The following is a 24,468-nucleotide window of genomic DNA, read 5'->3' on the forward strand; positions in this document are numbered from 1 at the left end:
CATGTGCCAGGTACTCTCGAAAATCGTTTATGGTCCATGAGAAACGATTCGGCTTAGAACAAAGGCGGTTTCAATTAGAGGAAGAAAAATTTCAATTTGAAAAACAAATACGATTAGAAGAGCAAAACAATTAACTAAACAGCTACAACTCAAACAAAAAATTCTCAACTACAAGAGGCGTAAACTAGATTTCGAGTTGGGACGGACGACAATTGATGCATTGGAAGAACACAATGAACAATTGGAAACTCAACTAGAAGATAGCTTCAATGGGAGAATAATTAAACGTCTTTGCTTTGAAGATATTTGAATTTAAACGCAAGTTAAATTGCTTTTTTTTTTTCGTGTGAAAAGCGTGTTCGAATAATATATATATCGTTGTCTACAAAATATTGTTCCTAATTTCTCGTCTTACTCCATTTTAATTTTCATATTCTTCATTTTCTCCATTAATGGGTAAGTTTTTGTTTTCGTGAATCAGCTCAGGGTCGTCGAAATCCATTTTATGTTTTACACGGAGATTGTAAGGTGCGACGTAGTAGTACAGTTGTTTTTCCTTTTGCACAACAAAATGTGCCTTTAACCACACCTGTTGTTCAGTAACATGCGTCTAAGTTCTTAAAGGAGTGATCAGCAACAGCATTAAAAGATAACCGGCATCACCTAAAATATTTGTTGGACAGAACAGTTATAATAAGCATCAATACAGTTCCTTGTCATTTACGAGATAAATTATTCTCTGTTTTGTTCTACTGCATTGAATATGTTTTTTTGATACATCAACAGTTTGCTAACTATATAGGCGCTTTCTAACTGGACTGATTTTTAACTGGGAGTTCGTTAAGGGGATTCTAAATGTTTTTTAAAATCATTCCATGTAAAACTGCGTTCATAACAATGCATCGTGGATCCTCTTGTTAGCCCAATTAAAAAGCAGCATCCGTTAATTAAACTGATGTTCTAGCCCGCAGTTAGGAAATGGCTGCTGTACTTACAAATATTTTTGTAAATAAGAGTTACCGAGTAACCAGGAGTTTTTTTCCTCGTTTGCGTGATTTTAAGTATCTATTCCACATCGCTACCGTTCCACACAAAAGAATCATATGATGAACATATCGAATCACCAGATTATGGTCACAAATCTATAATGGTTGTATACTGTCGTCACAGACAAACAGACGTAACACTATAGAAAATACTATCGACCATGACTTTAACGAGCAATTTGAATTTGATTGATTGAGCGTTTCACAACTAGAGGCGCTAGCGTCGGAATCCTTCGAGTTTGGCATTTAACTCTAGCGCCTTCTGGTGACAATGTCATACGAAACATTGTTTCGTGTAACATGCTCGTAAGATGGTGATAGAGGAGTTGAGCGATGGATTTTTCAGAAAAATGTTCAAGCTGTTACGTCTGTTTGTCTGTGCTGTCGTCATACACATATTTGTCCCACGCTTGCTGGGATTCCTATGTACATAGGACAATTATGCGTATAACGGCAGTATAGTAGCGTTATATACTTATTTACTTGTATGAAGCACATACGCTTAAGCCTCCCTCCCCGTAAAACGTAACATTATTTATGAACAGATCCCTAGGTTCTACAACCTACCACAATTACGGTGAAACTATATGGAAACCTTCTCTGTTGCAAAACAAATGTTTATCACGAGCTGGTGATATTATGCTTACGTGGGTGTTATCTACACAGCCGATTACACCAGGAATTCAGTTTTTTTCGTCAAATCCCAGTTTAATTTTTCTCGCTTTCTTCAACTGGAAAATTTATTACAAGAGCACTTACTTTTCTTCAATTACCTATATTTAGAATAATTTTCAATACTTTTGACATGGTAGACTGAGCTAATCCTATGATGCGATCGTTACCAACCCCCTTTTTATAATTTCCTTCTGCGTAACAAATCAAACAAGCTACCAACATTATTTTCATAAATATTCAAATAATTCCTTGCAAGCTCGAAAAGAATGTGATGGAGCTAAAATGATAAACATAAAATACAGATATGATCAAGTCAAATTAATCGTTTCACTTACGATTTTTCAGTTTGTTTAAGCGGGTTAGAATAATCTCTTATTTTTTTACGCTTCACAGTGATGTTCGCAAATTCCTCTTCATCTTCACTGTTGGTATCAAACCATAATTCAACGCTCATATTCGAAAACACTAATTGAACCTAAGCATAAACAACCCAACTAACTCTAACTGACAACTTCTCACTGTAAACAACGCTATTATGGATCCCACTTCACTGTCACTGTCACTCCACAGAGTTCATTTCATTCACTTCACTTTATGTGGAAACAGTAATAGGCCAAACAATGTGAAGTGATCGTTAGGTGAAGTGAATGTGTAAGTGAAAGTGGAATCCGTAATAAGGGCCATATTGTGGGTAATGAGTAGTAGGAATTACACGTGAGAAGTGACAAGTGAGAAATAAGAATTGAGAAGTGGAAAGTGAGAATTTAGAAGTTAGAAGTAAGAAATTCCAGAAGTGAGAACTGTGGAATGAGAAGTAAAAAGTGGGAAGTAACAGTGAAAAATAAGAAGTCAGAAGTGAAAAGTAAGAAGTGAGAAGTGACAAATTCGAAGTGAGACGTGAGAAATGAAAAGTGAATAAAGAAAAGCAAAAAGTAAATTGTAAAAAATGAGAAGTGAGAAGTATGAATCGAGAAATGTGAAGTTAGAAGAAAAAAGTTTGAGAAGTAAAAAGTGAGGAGTGATAGGTAAAAGGTGAGAAGTAAAAGTGCGAATTGAAAATTGCGAAGCGAGAAGTGAAAAGTAAGAAGGGAGAAGTGAGGAACAAAATGAGTAGTGAGAAGTGAGAAATGAGTAAAGTGAGAACTGCAAAATAAGAGGACAAAGCGGTGAAAAGTGGAATTTTTTAACTTAATTTTTATTCCTTCCTTCCTGGAGAAGTCAGAAGTGAAAAATTTGAGAAGTAAGAACTGCAAAGTGTAAAGAGAGAATCGAAAAGTAAACAGTGAGAAGCGTTGGTTTCGCATTCTATCAAATGCATCTAAAACATATTCCTACATGTTATGAAAAGTGTTTAATATTTTGGAAGAAAAATATAAATGTGTTCTCTATCTCGATACCTCACTAACTCGATGATCCCTACAATATCGAGTTAGGGAGAGTTCACTGTAATTGCCTCGTTGCTGCCTCTTCGACTACGGCCACTGAAAGGTGCGCCTTTTCGCATACGGGCGTTATCCTTCTTGGCCACCGCTTCTTCCTCTCTCTCAGCCGTTTTCTTAGCTCGTTTCTTTTTTTTTTGGGAATTCACGACGTCCTTCCACGGAAAGCCTTTCTCCATGCGATCTTCAGCATCCTTTTGTTTTTTTTGGGGTTCACGACGTCCCTCCACGGAAAGCCTTTCTCCATGCGATCTTCAGCATCCTTTTTTGGTGGAGACACTTGCCCCCGCCGTTCCTTAGGGTCAGCCGTTTTCCTGACCTTCTCCCGACGTTTGGCCGTATCGTTCCTCTCTGGTGGTACTGGTTCATGGCATTTAGCTACTTTTTGAACGGCTTTCAACCTTACTGAGCTTATGAGTTGCACCGATGACGAACATGCGTCTTAGGAGTTCTGCAATATGACGCTCCGCCTGCTGTCTTTCCTCAGTAAGGAGCCAAATCTTCAATGCGGCCTCCTTCCTGGCCTCCGTAGCTTGGCTCACTGCCAACTCCTTCTCAACAGTAAATAGGCGAATCTTTCCTTCCGCCTCCTTACTGGCCTCCAGCAGGTACCTCAATTTCTGTTTTGTCTCTACAACGATGTTGCAGAGGGTCATCACAGACATCTTTTAGATACCTGCTGTATTTCCCGCGGTTATCCAGAAATGACATGAACACGTCAGAGATGCTCATGGTCTACTCCATTTTCGAGCCTCCGCCCTCCTGGTGACACAGATTACGTTATCGTAATCGTAATAGAAGACCAGATAGCATCGGACAGCGACCACAGTAACACGCTTGGCTACGAAGAACACCCTCCGTTGGGAACTTTTTGTCGAAGTAGAATAGATCCAACACCGGGAACTATCTGAGTAGACGTCGATCAAGCTGGGAGCTGAATGGCCGCCGGGGAGCTTTTAGTTGGAGTAGGCTAGTCTCTGACGCGGCTTCGGCACTTGGTCGGTCAACCGCTGCTGAAGTGAATAAGGGCTTCAGATCAGCGTTGATCTGAAAATATCATAAAGATGTTAAGAGTGGTGAATGTTAAACAACAGCCTTCTTCGGAAGTGCGTCGGCGGATCCGAAGTAAGTTTTACCGCAAGGGAAAAGAATAGACCTGCCACTGGAAATAATATGATTAGCCCGCGATCAAGTTGGAAGCTGAATAATTCAATGAGAAATCTACATCGTTAACACACATAAAAAGATGGATGATGGACCTGACTAATCTATGTAGTTTGATAGGAACAGCGAAATGCCCAACTTACTGGATAAGTAGGTACTTGTTAATATCTCAATGATTCCTCAGTATTGGTACATTCAAATGGAAAGAGAATTTGATGATTTTTCTTCAGCAAACATTTTGGATTTCGGTAACAACAAATTTAACATCGAACGTATATGTTTCGTATAAAATTGTATGCTATACTTTTCAACAGATAATAAAAGGTATAATTTTTTATTTGTTATAAATGTATCAAAAATAATAAAAAAAATTAAAACGGAAGAATATTATCAACAAACTACCGCCCTTCGTCGATGTCGCCGAAAGAACTATTTTTTTCCTGTGTCATCATCATTCTATTAGAGTGTCTACGCGTTGCGCGACGCGATTCGTCTATTTCTCTCTGTTTCTATACCGGGAATCGCGGATCATTGTCGCTACTTTTTGACAAATTTTGCCTTCGATTCATCCGCCACCCAGGATTGTTTGTGGACGTTGTAGAGATGGCCTAGCAATTGGAAGCGCCGTGGGAACCGCTTATCACACTGATCGCACGGAAAGGGCCGTTCGCCGGTATGTGTCCGCAGGTGTTCTCCGTAGGCGAACTGGCTCCGGAATTGGCGACTACAGAAGTTACAGTTGATGAGTGGCTTCGGTCGCTCCTTGGCACGGCCCCTGGACCGAATCCTATCCTGGTGGGCAAGCAGCAGGTGTTCTTTGAGCTGTTGCAGATTGTTCTGATCGGCTCCGCAAATGTAGCATGCATACGATCGTCGCTCCAATAGTTCGATTTGGCGACTTTCTTCGTCATCTTCGGCGGTGGCGCCGGTGGCATTTTCACCATGGGGCACCGCTGCTGCTGCAGCAGCGGCTGCGGCAGCAACCGCAGCAGCAGCAGCTGCCGCAACTGGACCTGCACTGGCAGCAGCCAGAGCAGCGGCCGCTGCAGCTGCGGCAGCCGAGTTAGTGTTATGCGCCGTAACCGACGCCGATGGTAGGGTTGAACCCGCTGACGACGGTGCCGTAGATTCCGGTGGGTCGATGTGGGTTCGCATGTGAAGCACAAGCTTGGATCGGTTTAGGAAAGGTCTACCGCATAGCAGACAGGTGAAGTCCATCCGGCGGCGCTTGCGAGATTCGGTCGATTCCGAGCTGCGACGTCGTACGCTCGGAATCCTGTAATCGAAGGCACGATCCTCGGAGTCGTCTGTGTCGTCGGAGTTTTGCTGTGTAAAAGAAAGAAATATTTACAGAATTAGGTACAAATATGTTCTTGTAGTAGCCTTCCCTCCCCTTCGGTTCAGAAAGGAACATGAGCGCGTTCTTCCAGGTTAGTCGAGGTAGATTTCTTGCGGGAACAAATTTCATATGGACGTTCAAAAGTGCCTGAATGAAATATGATGCTTGTGAGGATTGCTTGAAGGTGGGATGAAAGATCATTAATCTACAAACTTTAAGGCTCTATAAACCGTAATCAATTTGATGATGAAGATGATTTTGTTCTCATTCGCACTAATACTAATGCAATTTTAGCCAAAATTCAATATTTCACTGCTATTCACCAAATTACCTTTGTCAACGTATATTCATAGTATTTTCATATGAATTTTTCACTCACCTAGCTAATTAATTAACAATTAATTGACTAAAAAGCGCTTAAAACTGCTTTTTCCTAGACAAATTTTCGTATGCTAATTATACACACACCAACTCCGAACGATCGAGACACACACATACTCATGCACTCAGTTTTCAGTTGTTCTTTTCTCGCCGTTTTCTTGATTTTATCACAACTAAACATAATTCACTACCTAACTTTCACTTTTGTTTTTGATGTTGAACACCAATTTCTTCACTTCATGTCGAAAAACCAACGAAAACTGCTTTAAAAAATTTGAAGTGAGAGACAAATTTGACGGCCGTATTGTGAATGTTGCTAAATTCGGAACACCCAAATTCACTACCGCATTAGGTGAAATAGTGCGCTCAAAATCTCGGCAAAGCAACTTAGAAATATCAAAACAATACATCGAATATGCTAGTCGACACGCAAACAACTTTATGCATATACAAGAAAAGAATCATCATTTCATCGTTGCCAGATTTATTTGATCAAATAATTACTGCGGTTTGTAGAATTAATCAAATCCACCAGAAAAAAAAATATTATGCAAGCTTTTGTTGGCAGGGTGGATAATGGTTGACATTTAATTTTACCGTACCATACATCCTACCATGCAGTCAAAAAAAACAAAACTACGGCAGCCGCGGCAGCCGCAGCAGCAGCCACGACCAAGCAGACGACAGCACATACTTTTACTATTTTCTCCCCCCACAATCAATGTTTTCGTAGAATAATTTCTCAACGTATAGCCGGTTTTGGTGGCAAATATACATTTCGTTATTCCTTACTCATTTTACAGATTAGAACTAATAAATCAGTATCTGCGGCTAGCACTCTTTCAAGGCTGTGTGCCACAGCCTAATTCAACTCGATTCTGTTCTATTTGCACTGCGCACAAGAAAGTGTGGATGGATGGCACCAGACTCAGGCAGCAGCAAACAAACAGTATGCGGATGAAGAATAAAAAAGAATTTAATTTCTGTCTCAGTGTGCTCGACTGCTCAGTGCGCGAAATTTTACCGGATAAAATGTAAATATTCGGAGAATCAAAATGTTTTACTGTACTTTCCCCAACACTGTACGTTGAAAGCCCAGTGGTGTACGAAGAAATTTAAAATAAGTTTCCATATAATAAATATTTCATAAATGCTCAAAATAAACATTTTGTTGCATCTGGCAACATTATGTAGCAGCTGACAAGCTTTTACCACCCCATTTCCACCCACCTCAAATTTTCGTCACTTTTTCGTACAAGTTGCCTCACCAATACTAACAAGCAATAACGTCATTAATTTTCAAAACAGAGTTACGGAGCCTTGAGCCTTAAAATATAAAAGTTTGACCATAATAGTTGGAAACGAATCGTTATGAATTTATGTATTATCTAACTGGCGTACTCTGTTGAGCTGTTATCTACATCCGTCTGAATGGCCGCCATGAGAATATCACCTTTGTAATACCACTAATCAATGCTTTCTCTTCTCATTTTCATAAATAATATATTGAACAACACGAAAAACAAACGAGAGGCGTCCTACGACAATTGAACGGATTTTCATCCTGCAATGGAAACGGTTTAGCGGGTCGGGGATGTAGTCCTGCCTCCCTCGTTTGGGAGGTGGTCCCTAACCCCGCACTTCCTGGACAACCCAGGATGTCTGTTGAGCAGGGTCCCCCTCCATTGTTTAGGAAGAAAAAAAAACACACACACGCACACGGGCTGCGAAATGGTGAGTTGACATCTGGGAAGGAGCGACCTACACAGCTCTGGTCCTCACTAGTTCCAATCTCCACTTCCACGGGTCTTCCGATGACAATTGACCGCCAGCTAAGGGTTGCGTAGTTAGCTGGTAGTGCAGCCTGGGCACTGTTGTCCTTCTGACATCAGTTAGAGTGAATGGGTGCGACCAACCATCGTCCCTAACCCCTAATCCCAAGGCGTTAAGCGACCCGTGCCGAGGGGATGCATGGCCAAGGGGGTGAAATAATGAGCTAGGCCTTTAACGGAGCCTGTGGGGTACCTGGGCACCCACCACAGTAATTGTCCCTTACCGCGTCATGCTGGGCTCTGGCGTGCTGGACCTCTTTTCCCGAGCAACTCGTGGGACCAAAATGGAAAACCAAGTCAATTCTTCAATTAGTGGTAGTAGTGTAGGCGACAACCCCTTCGCAAGAGGTGGGTCGTTCAGGTCTCCGCCTAGGAGGCCAGAGGCAATAGTCGGCAGCTCAGTGCGCAGCGCCAGCGTGGGTCACTTAACCTTCATCTCGGCTAAAGAAACGCCGGTAGAGGTTATAGACGGCCCATGGCTTGTGAAGGCGATGAACCACAAACGCGATGGGCTTTCGGCCTTCGAGGTGGCGACGGAACAGCTGGACGCCATCATCGACTTTGCGTCATCGAAGCATAATATCAGTAAGGAACTCAAGAGGAGCTTGCTGAAACTTCGAAAGTCGATGTTGGACGCCAAGCTGGAGTGGGCGGTCGGGACGGCCAAGTGTTAACCCGTGAAATCGGTAGAGTCGAGGTCTACCCAGACTGAGGCCCAAGGATTCACGGACTCGGGCAAGGTCGAATCGACCGAAGGCGTGTCAGCGAAGACGGTGGTACCAAAGTCTACCCAGACTGAGGCTCAAGTATTTGCGGGTACGTCGGGGGTGACTGCTCCAACGGAGCAGACACAAAAACGGGGAAGACAGTCTCCAGGGGATGAGCTCCCTGTGGGCCGCTCCAAAACGCGGAGGGTTACTACCCCGAACAAGGTACCGGCCCCGGTGGTAAGGGGTTACGGCAGGCTGAAAGTTCTTAGCCGCACCAGACCAGGGAAATAGAGGGGGATGACGCCTCCTGGACCCTGGTCAAGAACAAGAGGAAACCGAAGACGTCAAGGGCCGAAAAGAAGGCCCAGGCGAATGAGGGTAGCAAGAAGTCTAGGGTAGGCGCCAATCGCTCCAGGGGCGATGCCCTAGTCATCAAAACGGACGAGGCTAAGTACTCGGACGTCTTAAAGGCGATGAGGAGTGACGTCAAGCTCGGTGAACTCGGCGCTGACGTACGTCGAATAAGACGTACCCGGATGGGCGAGATGATCCTCGAGCTGAAGCGGGGCGTCTCGCAAAAGGGCGCCGCCTACAAGAAGTTGGCGGAGGAAGTCCTAGGCGAGACGATCAAGGTGAGGGCACTCACGACGGAGGTGAATCTAAGGATTAAAGACCTGGACGAGATCACCGAAGTCGAAGAGCTCGTCACGGCACTGCGGCGACAATGTGAAGTGGAGACGCCCACCGCAGCCGTTCGGCTACGGAAAGGTCCGGCAGGGACACAGGTAGCATTGGTTTGGCTATCTGCAGCGAACGCCTCCAAGTAGTCAAGTTAGGGAGCGTCAAGGTGGGATGGTCGGTGTGCCCTGTGGGCATATACGAACAACCCGAAGTTTGCTTCAAGTGCCTGGAACCGGAGCACAAGCAATGGGACTGCAAAGGCCCTGACAGAAGCAATATCTGCCGACGCTGCGGATTGGAGGGACATAGGGCACAATGCTGCACGAACCCTCCCAATTGTTTGATTTGTTCCAGCAAAGCTTGAACAGCAAGCACCCCATGGGGGGTTCGAAGTGCCCGGCGTATAAGCGTGCTGCAAAATCACAGTGCAGGTAACGCAGCTGGCTTGCTCGGCCTCGCCCGAGTGTTTAGTGTGCGCAGGTTAGAGGAAACGGCGGAACACGTGTTGTTCGTGTGCCCGCGTTTTCGCACAATGCGTGACCACATGCTTGCCACATGTGGTCTGGACACTACCCCGGACAACCTAGTCCGGAGGATGTGTAAAGATGAAGTTGGCTGGAACGCCGTTTTATCGGCTATCGTCCAAATCGTCTCGGAGCTACACAGAAGGTGGCGCGTGGACTCGAAGAATGGCTAGTTCAGGCACAAATAAGAGGTGGTCCAAGGGTTCGGAGTCGGCTTCATGGGTCATACCGGTGGTCGCCCTGTGGTCGAACTCGATCCTTTTATCGAACAAGTGGCCGCGCAAAGAACAACACGGTATCGTCGCTTTCGCGGCGTCGGTCAACCGGGCGGGTTCCGAATCCGAGGACGGAAAGGGGTCCTCGTCAAGGCTGGGCCAGGCGTAGGCACCGCGTCGGCAAGTCCCTCTGTGTGTTGGCGAATAGGCCCTATCGCAGAGAGGTCTATTTGGGGTGCACGCGGCATCATCATTTTTGATACCAGTCGTGCAGAGGGAAGCAGGCGCGAAGTCGACCCTTCCCACCTTCCAAGGACATAGGACGTGGTAAGGCCACCTAGAAAGCCGGCATTGCGCTGGCACGATACCATGGTGTTCTTCTAAAAAAGCGAGTCACGTTGTTCGATGCTGCAAGGACACGCAGCTAACCTCGAGGGTGTGTTGTGCACTGGCACCCCTTTGAAGCATTACTTTCTGGTTGTTCCGAAGGGGCGATGGGCTTGGCGGCAATGGAAACGGTTCAGCGGGTCGGGGATGTAGTCCTGTCTACCTCTTTTGCTGTTGGAGGTGGCCCCTAACCCCGCACTTCCTGGACAACCCAGGATGTCTTTTGAGCAGATTCCCCATCACAGATTCCCCATCACAGACACAGACATCACCTCAATTCGTCGAACTGAGTCGATTGGTATATAACACTATGGGTCTCCGGGCCTCCTATAAAAAGTTCATTTCTGGAGCAAACATATAGCCTTTACGTATACTTAGGGGCCTTTCACAAATTACGTAACGCTGAAGGGGGAGGGAGGGGGTCAAGCCGGCCGTTACGATCCATACAAAAAACTAAACCTTTCATACAATAAGTGTTAAACTACCAAATTTAGTGTTACGTAATTTTAGGAAGAACCCGTAGTATACGAGAAAGGCAAAAAAGGCAACACGAAGATAGTGTGATAGCTGAAACGCAGGAGAGTATGGATAAAAACGATATGCGGAGGTTTTACGTAACTGTCAATGGCGCGCGGCATAAGACTGCGCCAGTGCCCGCCATGTGCAATGACCGAGAGGAGAATTTGCTGATAGACAAGACTATGGTGGCAGCCAGGTGGAAGGAGCACTTCGAACATTTGTTGAACGGTGAAAATGAAGGTGTATTAAGGAGCAAGATGGACATAGTCGGCGACGGTCAAGCTGTGGAACCATTAATGCAGGACGAGGTAAAGAAGGCTCTAAACGTGCTTGGACGGTTTCATATGCCCAATCTGTAAGAAAGAGCACAGACCAGAGGGATTGCCCTTCTGAACTCGGCTTACAAAATCCTGTCGCGTATCCTGTTTAACAGACTATGACCGCATGAGGAGTCTTTCGTCGGCGAATACCAGGCAGTTTTTTTAAGAAGGCCGATCAACGACGGATCAGATGTTTAGCATGCGGATGATCCTTGATAAATCCTGGGAGTACAACTTGCAGACTCACCATCTGTTCATTGATTTCAAAGTAGCGTACGATTCAGTGAAAAGAAATGAGCTGTGGCAGATAATGTCCGAACAGCAAGTATCCGGATTGCAGACGAAGTGTCAACCTCGTTTGTGACCTCTGACGGATTGAAGCAGGTTGATGCACTTTTGAATTTATTGTTCAACATTGCGCTCGAGGGCGCTAATAGGAGGTCTGGCGTGCAAAGGAACGGCAGTATCATCACACGGTCGCACATGCTCCTGGGCTTTGAGGACGACATTGACCTCATTGGAATCGATCGCAGAGCAGTAGTGGAGGCTTTTGTCCCACTGAAGAGGGAGACGGCGAGGATAGGCTTAACTATTAACACTACCACGACAAAGTACATGGAGACAGGTAGATATAAAGGAAGACCTAATGCAGAGGTCTTAATGGGGATGTGTTTGAAGTTGTTGAAATTTATTTTTTTACGTTCGAACGCTTGTGACATGTGACAATGACGTTTCCCGTAAAGTGAAAAGGCGTATTACTGCTGAGAATAGGGCCTTCTACGGATTACGTAACATGCGGACGGAAACGAAATTTGCTCTATACAAAACTCTGATTCTACCAGTGGCCCTTTAAGTATATGGATGTTACAATAGGCGGATCGGAGAGCTTTCGGGGGTTTCGAGCGAACAGTGCTGCGTACAATACTAGGAGGAAAACTGCAAAATGGTGTGGCGCAGACGCATGAATCATGAGCTGTATCAAGTATGGCTTCAATGCTCCCGGAAGGACGATACGCCGCATTGAATTCTTCAGACGTTCAGCACACCGAACGCAATATGCACAGAACAATCCGCTTGATACTTGTTGTATTTCTTTTAATAATGTTTATTATTTGTATGACTTCCATATTAGTAGATATATTTTCAAGTCTTGAATTAGCATTTGAGTTTTAGTCTGTACGATGTAAATATGTCGAAGACTGTAAATAAATAAATAAATCGTATACAAAAAAAAATTGTAAACCATATAAAATACGGCAGACTTCAGTGGGCTGGTCACTTAGTGCGAATTTCGGAAGAAAGAACAGCGAAAGAACAATATTCAACAGAAAACCAGATAGGGGCCGGTGACTTCATGGAAGGCCACGAACACGCTGGCTGCACGCGGTGGAATCGGACCTGGGGACCCTCAACATCCAGGAAACGGAACGAGCTTCACCCAAGACCGACGATTATGGAGCTCTACAATACGTCAGGCATAGATGTATCGACGCTGTAGCCAGACAGATAGGTATCAAGGAATGTAATTGTCGCTAAAAAATGCAAAAAATAAGCAACAAAAGAGAATAGCGATAACTCTTTGTCCTCATCTGCTGAGGATAAAGACAATGTTGCGTTCCGTTTTATTTGCAACAAACATGGAGAAGAAATTGTAGTGAACTTTTCAAACTGCGATAACTTGTATATTTCAGAAGTAAAACACAAATCATGTCAACAGATGGTTAAGTGTATGTCTGAACATTGATAGCTGATACTTATTTAACCGAAAGAATCATCGGAAACCGACTACTTCTCAAAATGCGCGGCAGGCAATCATTGTCCTATTCTGCTGCAGTTTGGGACAAACGCTTATTGCGAGTTGAGTTTGTCCCAACATTTACAAGAGAGGACAATGTTGTTGTCATTGGCAATGTTGTTATTTTACATTCCTTGGTAGGTATACAAGTTTGATAAATTTGCTATCATGGCTTGTTATGATTCGGAACAGTTTTTGCCTTTCTTTTATCGTTGTTTGTTACCTATTGAGAGCGATTTCTGCAAACCCTGCTCACACAACCTGAGTTAGGCCGATGACATACTCACGCGTGTGCACACGCGAACGCGTGCAAAAGAATTTATCTTGGTGATGTTCTGCTTTACGAGTGCTTAGACGTGCTCCGCATCGCTCGACGCGTCAGTATGTCATCGCCCTTAACCTTCTCAGATGTATGTTTGCAGATTTCGTTTAACCTTGCCAAAAAAGACATCACCTCAGATTGCCGTTCTCTTGTTGAAGTACAAAGCAACTCATTGATCATAGTAGGCAACCTGTTACACTGTTCATTGACATACGTATAATTTGTAGAAAATAAATCACTCCTGAATTACACTTCAAACAGTAAAGTCGTGTTTTGTCATTTGTCTGCTCAATTACCAATAGGTTATGAGCCCAGAAGAACTCATTGAAGAGGATAACTCAATCCAAACTGTGAAATCGTTACCAGCTATTCCGAGAGATTCGAGTACGATGAGTGATCTCAAGACGTCTTTCAAGAAGCTTGGTGATTCCAACTATGCGGTATGGAAATTTCGAATGGAGCTTGTACTGATTCAAGAGGACCTGTTGAGCGTCGTCAATGAACAGAAGCCTCAAAATCCGCCTGCAGATTGGATCACGAAAGATGCGAAGGCACGTGCACTCATTGGGCTCTCAGTTGAAGATGGGCAACTTTCGGATGTTATTCGAGCATCGTCGAGTAAGAAGATGTGGGACGCATTACGAACTTACCATGAACGGTCATCTTTGGCGAGCAAGGTCTATATTCTTCGCAAGCTATGTTCCCAGAGGCTGTTGGAAGGAGGAAGCATGTCTGAACATTTGAACGAGATAACCTGCCTAACCAACCGGCTGATTGCTATGGGAGAAGAGCTGAAGGAACACTGGATAGTGGCCATGATTTTATCAAGCTTACCGGAATCGTATGGAAGTCTCATTACGGCGTTGGAGAGTCGACCAGAAGCGGATCTAACCTTGGAGTATGTGAAAGGTAAGCTCCTTGATGAATGGAAGCGACGTGAAGAAAACCAATCGATGGAAAAGGTGTTACGAACTGGTGGAGATGAGACAAACAAACTATCCATGAAACAGAAGGTAACCTGCCATTATTGTGGAGTAGAAGGTCATTTTCGTCGAGATTGTAGAAAGTTCATCAATGACAAGAGAAAGCAGCAGAAGCCCAGAGATCAAAAGGTAAAGCTAGCAGTGAATGAAATCGAAATGTGTTTGGCGGCTGGTGAGCACACTGGTGACGCATTGTGGTTATTGGACTCTGGCGCAACTTCTCATATGACGAATGATGTACGTTTGCTGGATAGATTGGATGCTTCGCGGAGAACTAGTATTAGTTTGGCGGATGGAAATAAAGTTCAAGGAACTGGCGTTGGTACAGGTGTATTCCGAGGCGTTAATGATGAAGGCAAAGCAGTTAGGTTCAACTATCTGATGTCTATCATGTACCAGCGCTTTCTGGAAGTTTATTAAGTGTTAGCAAAATAACCGATGAAGGATTCGAAGTTATATTCAACCAAACAATGTGCAAGATAGTGAAGAATGATGTGGTTTACCTGATAGGAGAGCGGCGAGGCAGTCTATATCATTTGAAGGCTGGACCCGAAAGAGTATTGGTTACTGTGGCCGACCATTCCCAACAATGTATTCATTTGTGGCATCGCCGGTTAGGACACCGGAACGCGGATGCGATTATGCGAATTGTGCGCGACGAAATGGAAACCGGTATGATGATGCTGTGGGGTTCAAACCATCTGTGGCACGTGCTGTGAAGGAAAACAATGCCGTATTTCATTCCCGAAAGAATCGGAAAGCAGAACAGTGGCCGTTGGTGACTTGATTCATATGGACTTGTGTGGACCATTCGAAGAGTGTACACCGAGCGGAAACCGATTTTGTCTGGTGATCATTGATGATTTCTCCCGTTATACTGAAGTATACTTGATGAGATGCAAATCTGAAACTTTTATCAAGATCCAATTTGGAAGAAAACCAAGAATCATGCGGGCAGACGGTGGAGGAGAATTCACCAACGGTAAATTGAAACAATTTTGTGCTAATTATGGAATCCGGATGCAGCAAACCGCTCCCTATAGCCCTCAGCAAAATGGTGTAGCAGAAAGAAAGAATCGATACCTGGTCGAAATGATGAGATGTATGTTAGCAGAATCAAAACTGGAAAAAAGGTTCTGGGGAGAAGCCCTAGCAACCGCAAATTACATTCAAAACCGTTTACCAATATCATCGTCAAACAAAACCCCCTATGAGGTCTACTACGGGAAGAAGCCATCATATACACATATGCGAATATTTGGATCAACGGCGTTCGTGCATATTCCAAAACAGAAGCGTAGGAAGCTTGACAAGAAAGCAGAAAAGTTAACATTTGTTGGTTACGCAGATGGATGCAAGGCATATCGTTTTCTGATCCGAATGGATTGTACTATCACTATCAGTAGGTATGCAAAATTTGATGAAAATTTGTATCAAGAATTTGAAATGGAAGAGGAGAATAACGACGACATAATAATAAGCCTGGATAATGGATCTTCTGTGCCTCAAATGACAAATGATGAGCCTGAACCAGAACGCGAGCCGGAACTTGCAGGAGTTATACCACCGATCGAATCAGATGTGGACGGAGACGCACACCAAGAAGTAAATCACGAAGAAGAATCAAATGATCATGAAAGTAGACGATCTTCGAGGCGAACAAAAGGAGTCCCCCCTAAGTGGTTCGAGCGAATTTGGTCGGTTACAGAATGTCAGGAGGAGCCATTGAGTTTTGCAGAAGCTTTATCAAGTAACCATAAAGAGGAATGGAAGATGGCAATGATGGAAGAAATTAATTCAATTGAAGAAAACAACACATGGAAGTTAGTTGATCTACCTGATAAAAGAAAAGCGATTGCCGTCAAATGGGTCTACAAAATAAAAAAAGATTCTAATGGAGAGATTTCAAGATTTAAGGCAAGACTGGTAGCAAAAGGATTTAGCCAACAATATGGCGTTGATTATGACGAAATATTTGCTCCGGTTGTACGTCAAACAACTTTTCGTACTTTATTGGCAATTGCTGCAAAAAGAGGGATGTCTGTACGCCAATACGACATCAAGACTGCGTTTTTGAACGGCATCCTTGAGGAGGAGATTTATATGCAGCAACCTCCTGGATTTGTGGTTAAAGGAAGCGAACATAAAGTCTATCGATTATACAAAAGCTTATATGAATTAAAACAGGCTGCTAAAGCATGGAACCAACAGCTCAACTCAGTACTAGAACAACAAGGTTTCAAGCGTTGTGAATCTGATCCATGTTTGTATACGAAGCTAAGAGGAGGAAAGCATTGTTATGTTCTAGTCTATGTGGATGACATTTTGGTTGCAAGCGAGGACAACAATCTAATCGTTGAAACGGAAAAAGCTTTACAAAACAGATTTGCGCTTACATCACTGGGAGAAATCCACTGGTATTTGGGAAATAAGGATGGAGATTTCTTCATATGCCAAGAACGCTACATCGAGCAGATTGCAAACTCATCCGGATTAATAGAAGCTAAACCATCAAAAATACCCTTAGACCCAGGATATTACAAGCATGAATCAAATGATTGTCTTCCAGATAACAAAGAATATCAAAAACTTATGGGCCAGTTACTGTATGTATCAGTTAATACCAGACCAGATATCTCTGCAGCTGTGTCCATTTTAAGCAGAAAAACTAGTTGTCCGAATAAAGATGATTGGGTAGAACTTAAGGTCACTCCTGACGGAATCCAAGATTAAAAGTGCTCGCGTTTTCGGGGGCACACCACTCGATACGGAAGCAACGCACAACTGTCATTTTTATTATTTCACGCATGCTGCGACGCAGCAAAACTAAATCAACAAAACTGACAGTTGTGCGCCGCCTATGAGTCGAGTGGTGTGCCCCCGAAAACGCGAGCACTTTGGAACTTGGATTCCGTCAGGAGTGACCTTAAACGGGTTGCTCGTTACCTGATGACAACCAAACACTTATGGCTACGACTGAGCAATACGAAGAAGAATGAAGAATTACTGGGATATTGCTATGCTGATTGGGCTGAATGCCGAGATGATAGAAAGTCCAATAGCGGTTTCCTGATGAAATACAACGGAGGAACAATTACTTGGGCATGTCGCAAGCAAACGTGTGTGTCGCTCTCAACGGCTGAAGCAGAGTTCGTAGCGCTATCAGAATCTGTTCAAGAAACAATATGGTTGAAACGGTTACTGCACGATCTTGGCGAACATCCAGCTATCCCTGTGATTTATGAAGATAATCAAAGTGCCCTGAAAATGCTTGAAAATGAAAAATTCAGTAACAGGACAAAACACATTGATACCCGGTATCATTACGCAAGGGATATGAAAATGAAACAAGAAGTCAGTTTTATCTACTGCTGTACCGAAGAAATGATTGCAGATCTTCTCACGAAACCTCTTGGAGCGGTCCGTTTGGAAAAACTGAGAACTATGTCTGGAGTCGAGATCATGCGTTGAGGAGGAGTGTTGAAGTACAAAGCAACTCATTGATCATAGTAGGCAACCTGTTACACTGTTCATTGACATACGTATAATTTGTAGAAAATAAATCACTCCTGAATTACACTTCAAACAGTAGAGTCGTGTTTGGTCATTTGTCTGCTCAATTACCAATATCTCTTACGTCATAAAGGGTGCATATATTAACCCTTTCCTTCCCACGAATTTTTCAAAGATTTCAATAGAAAGGAATTATCTTTGAGAAAAAATTTAGAACAGTGATTTGGAACAGCTATAATAATTGTAAATCGATTGTATGTCATACCCCAGAAACCCATTGCCCAGAAAGTGATTCCCCAGAAATTAATTCCCCTGAATGCACTACTCCCCGGAAAACCACTCCCCATAATACCACAATCCCCAGTAAGACCTTCCCCAGAATGCCCCCATCTCTCGAAAGACATTTCCCAGAATTCCCCCATCCCCCGAAAGACATTCCCCAGAATGTCCTAATCCCCAAATACCAAATTAGACCAAATACAACAAAAAAAGTTCGTATTAATACTAAATATGAACGGGGCTACCCCAAATGGCATAAGTCTGTTTCGCATAATGCCATTTGGCATACCGAGTTGAATCGCCAGGGCCCATTTGGCATAAAGATCATTTGACATAACGACCGGTTGGCAAGAAAAATAGTCATAATGATTTTAGGGCCAATTGGCATAACGACCATTTGGCATACAAATTAAAAGAATCATAAAAACTATGCAGAATCTAATATGGGTAAATTTTATTTAAAATGAGTTAAATGAAGAAATGATGTGCTAATTTGCCTTATTCCTGAAAAATGTGATTTTTAAAAGTTTTTATTTCAAATGCGTACTTTGAATGGAGGAATGATCTACTCATAAGATTTCTTCCAACCAAATGCGTGCATCCTTTCTCGTTATAAGGAGGAGTCCTGTGCTTTAAAAGATGGAATCATCAGCGCATTTGTCTTATTCCATTCGTATGCGTAGAAAAAAAATCATATACGTTTCGAGTTTTGCGTTCTTTTGAAAAACGTATCATCTAGTCTTCTGCCTTCTTTCGGAAAAAGGCGTACGTTTGAAAGGGTCCTTTACTCTTTTGCCATTTCCGGGCAAATGCATACTTTTAAAGGAGTCATCTTCCCTTTTTGCCTTTTTTAGGACAAATGCATACTTTCAAAGAAGAAGTCATCTACTCTTTTGCTCCATCCCGGGCAATGCGTACTTTTAAAGAAGGAACCATCTATTCTTTTGCCTTACTCCGGGCAAATGCATACTTTCAAAGAAGGAGTCATCTACTCTTTTGCTTCATCCCGGGCAAAGGCGTACTTTTAAAGAAGGACTCATTTACTATTTTGCTTCATCCTGGGCAAATGCGTACTTTTAAAGAAGATGTCATCTACTCTTTTGCATTATCCCGGGCAAAGGTTGTATGTCAATGCCCAGAATACCAATCCCCAGAATCAGTTCCCCAGAATGGTATTTCCCAGAATTCCATTTCCCAGAACGACCAATTCTCCAGAATGATATTCCCCAGAATGCACCATTTCCCGGAAAAGAAATCCCCAGAATGACCCATTCCCCAGAAAAAAAAACCCGAAGACCCATTCCCCAGAAACCAAAAACCCAGAATGACCCGTTCCCCAGAAAAAGGTATCAGTCTAAGAAACTATGTTTTTCGCTGTCATTTCTATAAATTAAAAATACTAGATACTATATTTCTTTGCAAAAATACTTATATTGAAGTACGCATTTGCCCGGAATAAGGCAAAACGACATATGCTGCCTCATTTTAAAGCACGCATTTGCCCGGAATAGAGCCCATTTGATATGTTCGTTAGGGCTCACATAATACGAAGGAGCATATAATCCATTATACTCGTTGTTCATATTGGGGGAAGCCCATATTGCATAATGCCATTTGGCATAATGCCGTTTGGCATAAAGCCGTTTGGCATAATGACCATTTGGCATAATCGTTGAAAAGAGTATGAAATGCAATGGGTCGTAAGAATATATGATTTCCATTTTTAGAAGTATGTATTTACCTGGAATAAGACAAAAGAGTAGATGACTCCTTCTTTAAAAGGAGCAAAGCCTGACATCATAATGAGAGCAAAAAGAAAACATATTTTGATATCGACATCAAATTGAAATCATAAACATAAACATCATATCATAAACATAAACATAAACAACACATCATAAACATAAACTTTGATATTCATGATTGATAACTTATTTAGGTATCAATTTGATGTTGATTTCTGAATAATATGAACTGATATTAAACTGATTACTTATTTCGTTATCCAAAACCAATATCAAAATCAGTTTTCTATTTGCTCTCATCGACAGCAGAAATAGTTTTCAATTTGATGTCACAGTAAGATTTTTCTGCTATACATTTTGTTATTTTAACCGTTAAAACGATCAAAAGCATATCATGCTGAGTTATGAAAATTAGGCGATTTCACAACAACAAAATTAGTTAGCGATTTGCTCTCTATATTTGCTCGGGTACTTCTTCAAAAGTATGCGTTTGCCCGGAAAAAGGCAAACGAGTAGATAACTACTTCTTCAATAGTACGCATTTGTCAGGAAAAAGGCAGAAGAGTAAATGACTCCTTCTTTAAAAGTACGCATTTGCCCGGGATGAAGCAAAAGAGTAGATGACTCCTTCTTTAAAAGTACGCATTTGCCCGGGATGAAGCAATTACGAAGTATTTAGTCTAAGCTAGGAAATGGTGCATTCTGGGGTATGGTATTCTGGGGATTAGGACATTCTGGGGAATGTCTTTCGGGGGATGGAGGCATTCTGGGGAATGTCTTTCTGGGGATTGTGGTATTCTGGGGAATGGTTTTCTAGGGAGTAGTGCATTCAGGGGAATTAATTTCTGGGGAATCACTTTCTGGGCAATGGGTTTCTGGGGTATGACATACAATCCGGGCAAAGGCGTACTTTTAAAAATGAGTCATTTACTCTTTTGTCTTATTCCAGGTAAATACATACATACATAGAAATGACAGCGAAAAACATTGTTTTTAAGACTGATACCTTTTTCTGGGGAACGGGTCATGGTTTTTTTTATCTGGGGAATGGGTCCTTCCCGGGTTTTTTTTTTTTGGGGAAATGGTGCATTCTGGGGAATATCATTCTGGAGAATTGGTCGTTCTGGGAAATGGAATTCTGGGAAATACCATTCTGGGGAACTGATTCTGGGGATTGGTCTTCTGGGCATTGACCTACAACCTTGTAAATCAATTAATTGATGGTTTTCAATGGTTTTACTATTGATACTCAAAATTGATTATATTTGCAGTCTAATGAAAACATTAAGATGTGCCAAGGTATTGCTTTTTGCTGTTGAAACAACTCGATGAAGGTTAGAAGGTGCAACATTTGATAGTGGTCTACATGCACCATGGGCAAGAGAGGGTTACGATTCACGATTCCCAGGGCCGTTCATACTTGCCTTACAGTATACAAATTCATTGACCAGACAGTGACATGGAACCCCTCCAGTTGATTATGGCCAACAATAAAAAAATAAATGAAAAGCAACTTTCGAGTCAACAAGCTCTAAGTCTAAGCGTTCTTTTTCCTAGATCCGTCAATCTGCTATTGAGCTTAATATCATTCGACGGGTACTAACGGTACCTAACAAAATCCTGGATTTCCATCAAAATTGTTGAAAATATTGACTTTTTACGAGTAAAAAAGATTTTAGTGACCTTTTAGTGACTAGCCCGTTAGTGACCAAGTAACTAAAAATTGACCTGCTACCAGGCGACTATCGAATTAAATGCGCAAAAATCCCACCATCATGCATTTCTGTTCTTACCTCGTTCTTAGCCTGCAGCTCCTGGAACATGTTGAACAAAATCTCCCGGTTGGCTTGCTCGTTCGGGTCGACGGTAACTTCACCTTCGCTGTCCTCGTTGCCGTCGGAATCGTTCCTCATGAATAGACTCCTCAGATAGGAAACTTCCGGTTTCTCCAGTTGCGCTTGTTGCAACTGATGGTGTTGTTGTTGCTGTTGCTGCTGCTGCTGCTGAGACTGCTGTTGTTGTTCATGCTGGACTGCCGAGTTACTGCACGATGTGGTCATTGTTGTTGTCGTCGACGACGACGATGTGGAGCCGGCTGCAGCGACGGCTGCCGCTGCCGCCCGATGCTGCAGTAGAATTGCTCGTAACTGTGAAGCCAGTGGCGTCTCGGAATGTTCTTCGTTGTGGTTTTCATCATGATGGTGGTGTTGGTTCATTGTGGGTTCTTGTGGATTTTCCGTCCGTGTTGGGGGTCTATGATTGAGAGTGCTGGGCCCTTCCAAAGGAGATTGACGGTCCTGGTTGGAGCTACCGCCTTCCAGGAGCATTCGTTTTAGAAGAGAAGGGGATGCTTCCAAGTGGCTTGGACCCGGATGAGGAGAAGGCTGTGTTTCTCGTGACGAGAAACCTTGTTGTTGGAGTAGCATTTGCTGCAGGAGGGAAGCTTGAGCCGGAGGAAGTTGCGGTTTTTCTTCCTTGGGGGAGAGATCTTTGCGATCTTCATCTTCACTTGGTTGTGCGACAATTGCTAAAGGATTGTCTTGTTCTAACTCGTGCTCAGCCGAAGCCGTTGATGGTGCCCGACCTGATTCTCTGCTTTGAAGCAAAATGCTACGAAGGATGGATGAACCACCGGGATCTTCTTGTTTAACCGCTTGAGCATGTGGATCCGCTTCTGGGGGTTCCGGAACGACAGCAGCCGCGGTGACCTCGTCTAAATGTACTGGTTCCTGCTTGACTTGCACCGGAGGGCGCTGTTCCTGAGCTGGTTTGGCCTTGCCATCGCGATGAGATTTCAATATTTTGTCGTTCTGCAAGCATCGCTGTCGATAGTGGTGGAACTTGTCTAACGTCTCTAAACATGCTTCGCACACTTTCGATGGGTAGTCTTCCGCCAAGGTTATCTGCCCGAGAGCAAAACAAAAACAACACACGAAAAGTTAATGCGCCATAAGTGAGGGACAATAGCGATCAGCAACTTACCCGTATCGAAGTGCACTCTAATATCATATCGATCACCTCCCGACTGGGTTCACCTTCAGGCAGGAAGAGGGAACAAGTTAGGTCCTCGACCGAGAAGCACAAACGGCAGCGACTCTCAACGTCTACCAGTGCTGCTGCTTCTTGTTCCATTTTTACTACTCCTCCTCCACCAGAGCTCGACTTTTGCTGCTCCCTCCTTACGTTCCCTTTCGGATCAAATCGACAGCAAACACCATTCCACTGCACACTTGACCAACGAATCGCGCTTCCCGAATTCCCCACAGGCACTGGAATCACTTGGTTTACCCGAAAAATGGCCAATTTCCGACCAGAAGTACACTTTTCGTCACTACGCTTAGTATTTTTTCTTCTCCCGTTTGTGTGACTGCGACTCACTGTGGCCAAAATCCACGACTTCCACGAAGACAGATACCTATCTCGTACACTCTCTCACGGGCTGGTGGATGGACGGCGACATAGCGAATATATGGTGCATCGCACTCACTCTCCCGCGGACGAACGAGCAAAACCGAGACGCAACGTGATGACAAACACAGACAAGGCTTGGGCGCGCGCGAGCTGCTCATTTTCGCGACGAGGTCAAAAACAAAAAGTCGCGGGCTAATCCACCTGCGGTGAAAATGAGCCTTTCTGTCGAATGAAAAAAACGAACAGTGGGTAATGTCTGTGACATAACCGCTAAGTGGACGTAGGACTTGACTTGACCATATGCCTTTAAGATACATAATATGTCCAAATTCTCACATCAACTATTTTGGATAAATAATCGGCGTTGCATACCATTCCTTGGCACAATCTTCTCATCAAGCCGACACAGAAATCAAATCTACTATAGATAGTAGAATCTATAGATGAGCGAAAGCATGGCTGAGTCGATTTTTTGCCCGTGCACACGCGCATATGACGTCACAGCCCTTAACGTTTCCATTGAAATCGTGACGTCATGCTCGTTTGGAGACACGTTTGACAGTTCGTTTGGAGACAGTGGATTTATCTTCGCTCATCTATATATTCCACTATCTATAAAATCTACCTCAAACAAGAATCATCAAAAAAATCAGGAAGTATCTGTCCGGTCACGAAATATTAGCCTCGACAGTGGCAACCTTCCCACTGTAGGACTGCCTGAAATAAACCACAAGTTGGCTCAGCAGGGGATGTAGACTATAGATAGTAGAATCTATAGATGAGCGAAAGCATGGATGAGTCGATTTTTTTGCCCGTGCACACGCGCATATGATGTCACAGCCCTTAACGTTTCCATTGAAATCGTGACGTCATGCTCGTTTGGAGACACGTTTGACAGTTCGTTTGGAGACAGAGGATTTATCTTCGCTCATCTATATATTCCACTATCTATAGCTCAGCCCTTCCACTGAAGATCCTTCACTACAAAAATTCCACACATTTTTATTGGCAAAAATCCATTAATTTAATTCATGATTCTAATTAGTGCACACATAACCACTCTCCACGCGAAGTACAAATATAATCTATAATCAAATAAAATGTATGTGTGGTCTCTAATATTCAGTTATTGAATTTATGTGTGGGTACAAATTGCATATATTTGGGTCGCCAAATTGCAAAAAATTA

General features: G+C 43.3%; 1 protein-coding gene across 1 annotated transcript; it reads right to left on the bottom strand.

The window, feature by feature from the left end:
- Positions 1–4,599: 4,599 nt before the first annotated feature.
- Positions 4,600–23,436, bottom strand: LOC134203746 (zinc finger protein 853-like). The gene is made up of 3 exons (XM_062678610.1): positions 22,852–23,436; positions 21,663–22,772; positions 4,600–5,650 (listed from the first exon to the last, which is right to left on the bottom strand). The coding sequence occupies exons 1-3, from the start codon at positions 22,999–23,001 to the stop codon at positions 4,862–4,864; spliced, it is 2,049 nt and encodes a 682-aa protein (XP_062534594.1). The 5' UTR covers positions 23,002–23,436; the 3' UTR covers positions 4,600–4,861.
- Between the last annotated feature and the right edge of the window lie 1,032 nt (positions 23,437–24,468).

Source organism: Armigeres subalbatus, chromosome 1 (assembly GCF_024139115.2).
Source record: "Armigeres subalbatus isolate Guangzhou_Male chromosome 1, GZ_Asu_2, whole genome shotgun sequence".
Lineage (NCBI taxonomy): Eukaryota > Metazoa > Arthropoda > Insecta > Diptera > Culicidae > Armigeres > Armigeres subalbatus.

What these genes read in the sequence shown, in the direction of transcription:
- LOC134203746 (XM_062678610.1), bottom strand. Translation starts at nt 23,001, where the DNA reads ATGGAACAAGAAGCAGCAGCACTGGTAGACGTTGAGAGTCGCTGCCGT. An exon ending in TAGAGTGCACTTCGATACGG is followed by an intron (nt 22,773 to 22,851) that starts GTAAGTTGCTGA and finishes GCTCTCGGGCAG; the next exon opens with ATAACCTTGGCGGAAGACTA. An exon ending in AGCTGCAGGCTAAGAACGAG is followed by an intron (nt 5,651 to 21,662) that starts GTAAGAACAGAA and finishes TCTTTTACACAG; the next exon opens with CAAAACTCCGACGACACAGA.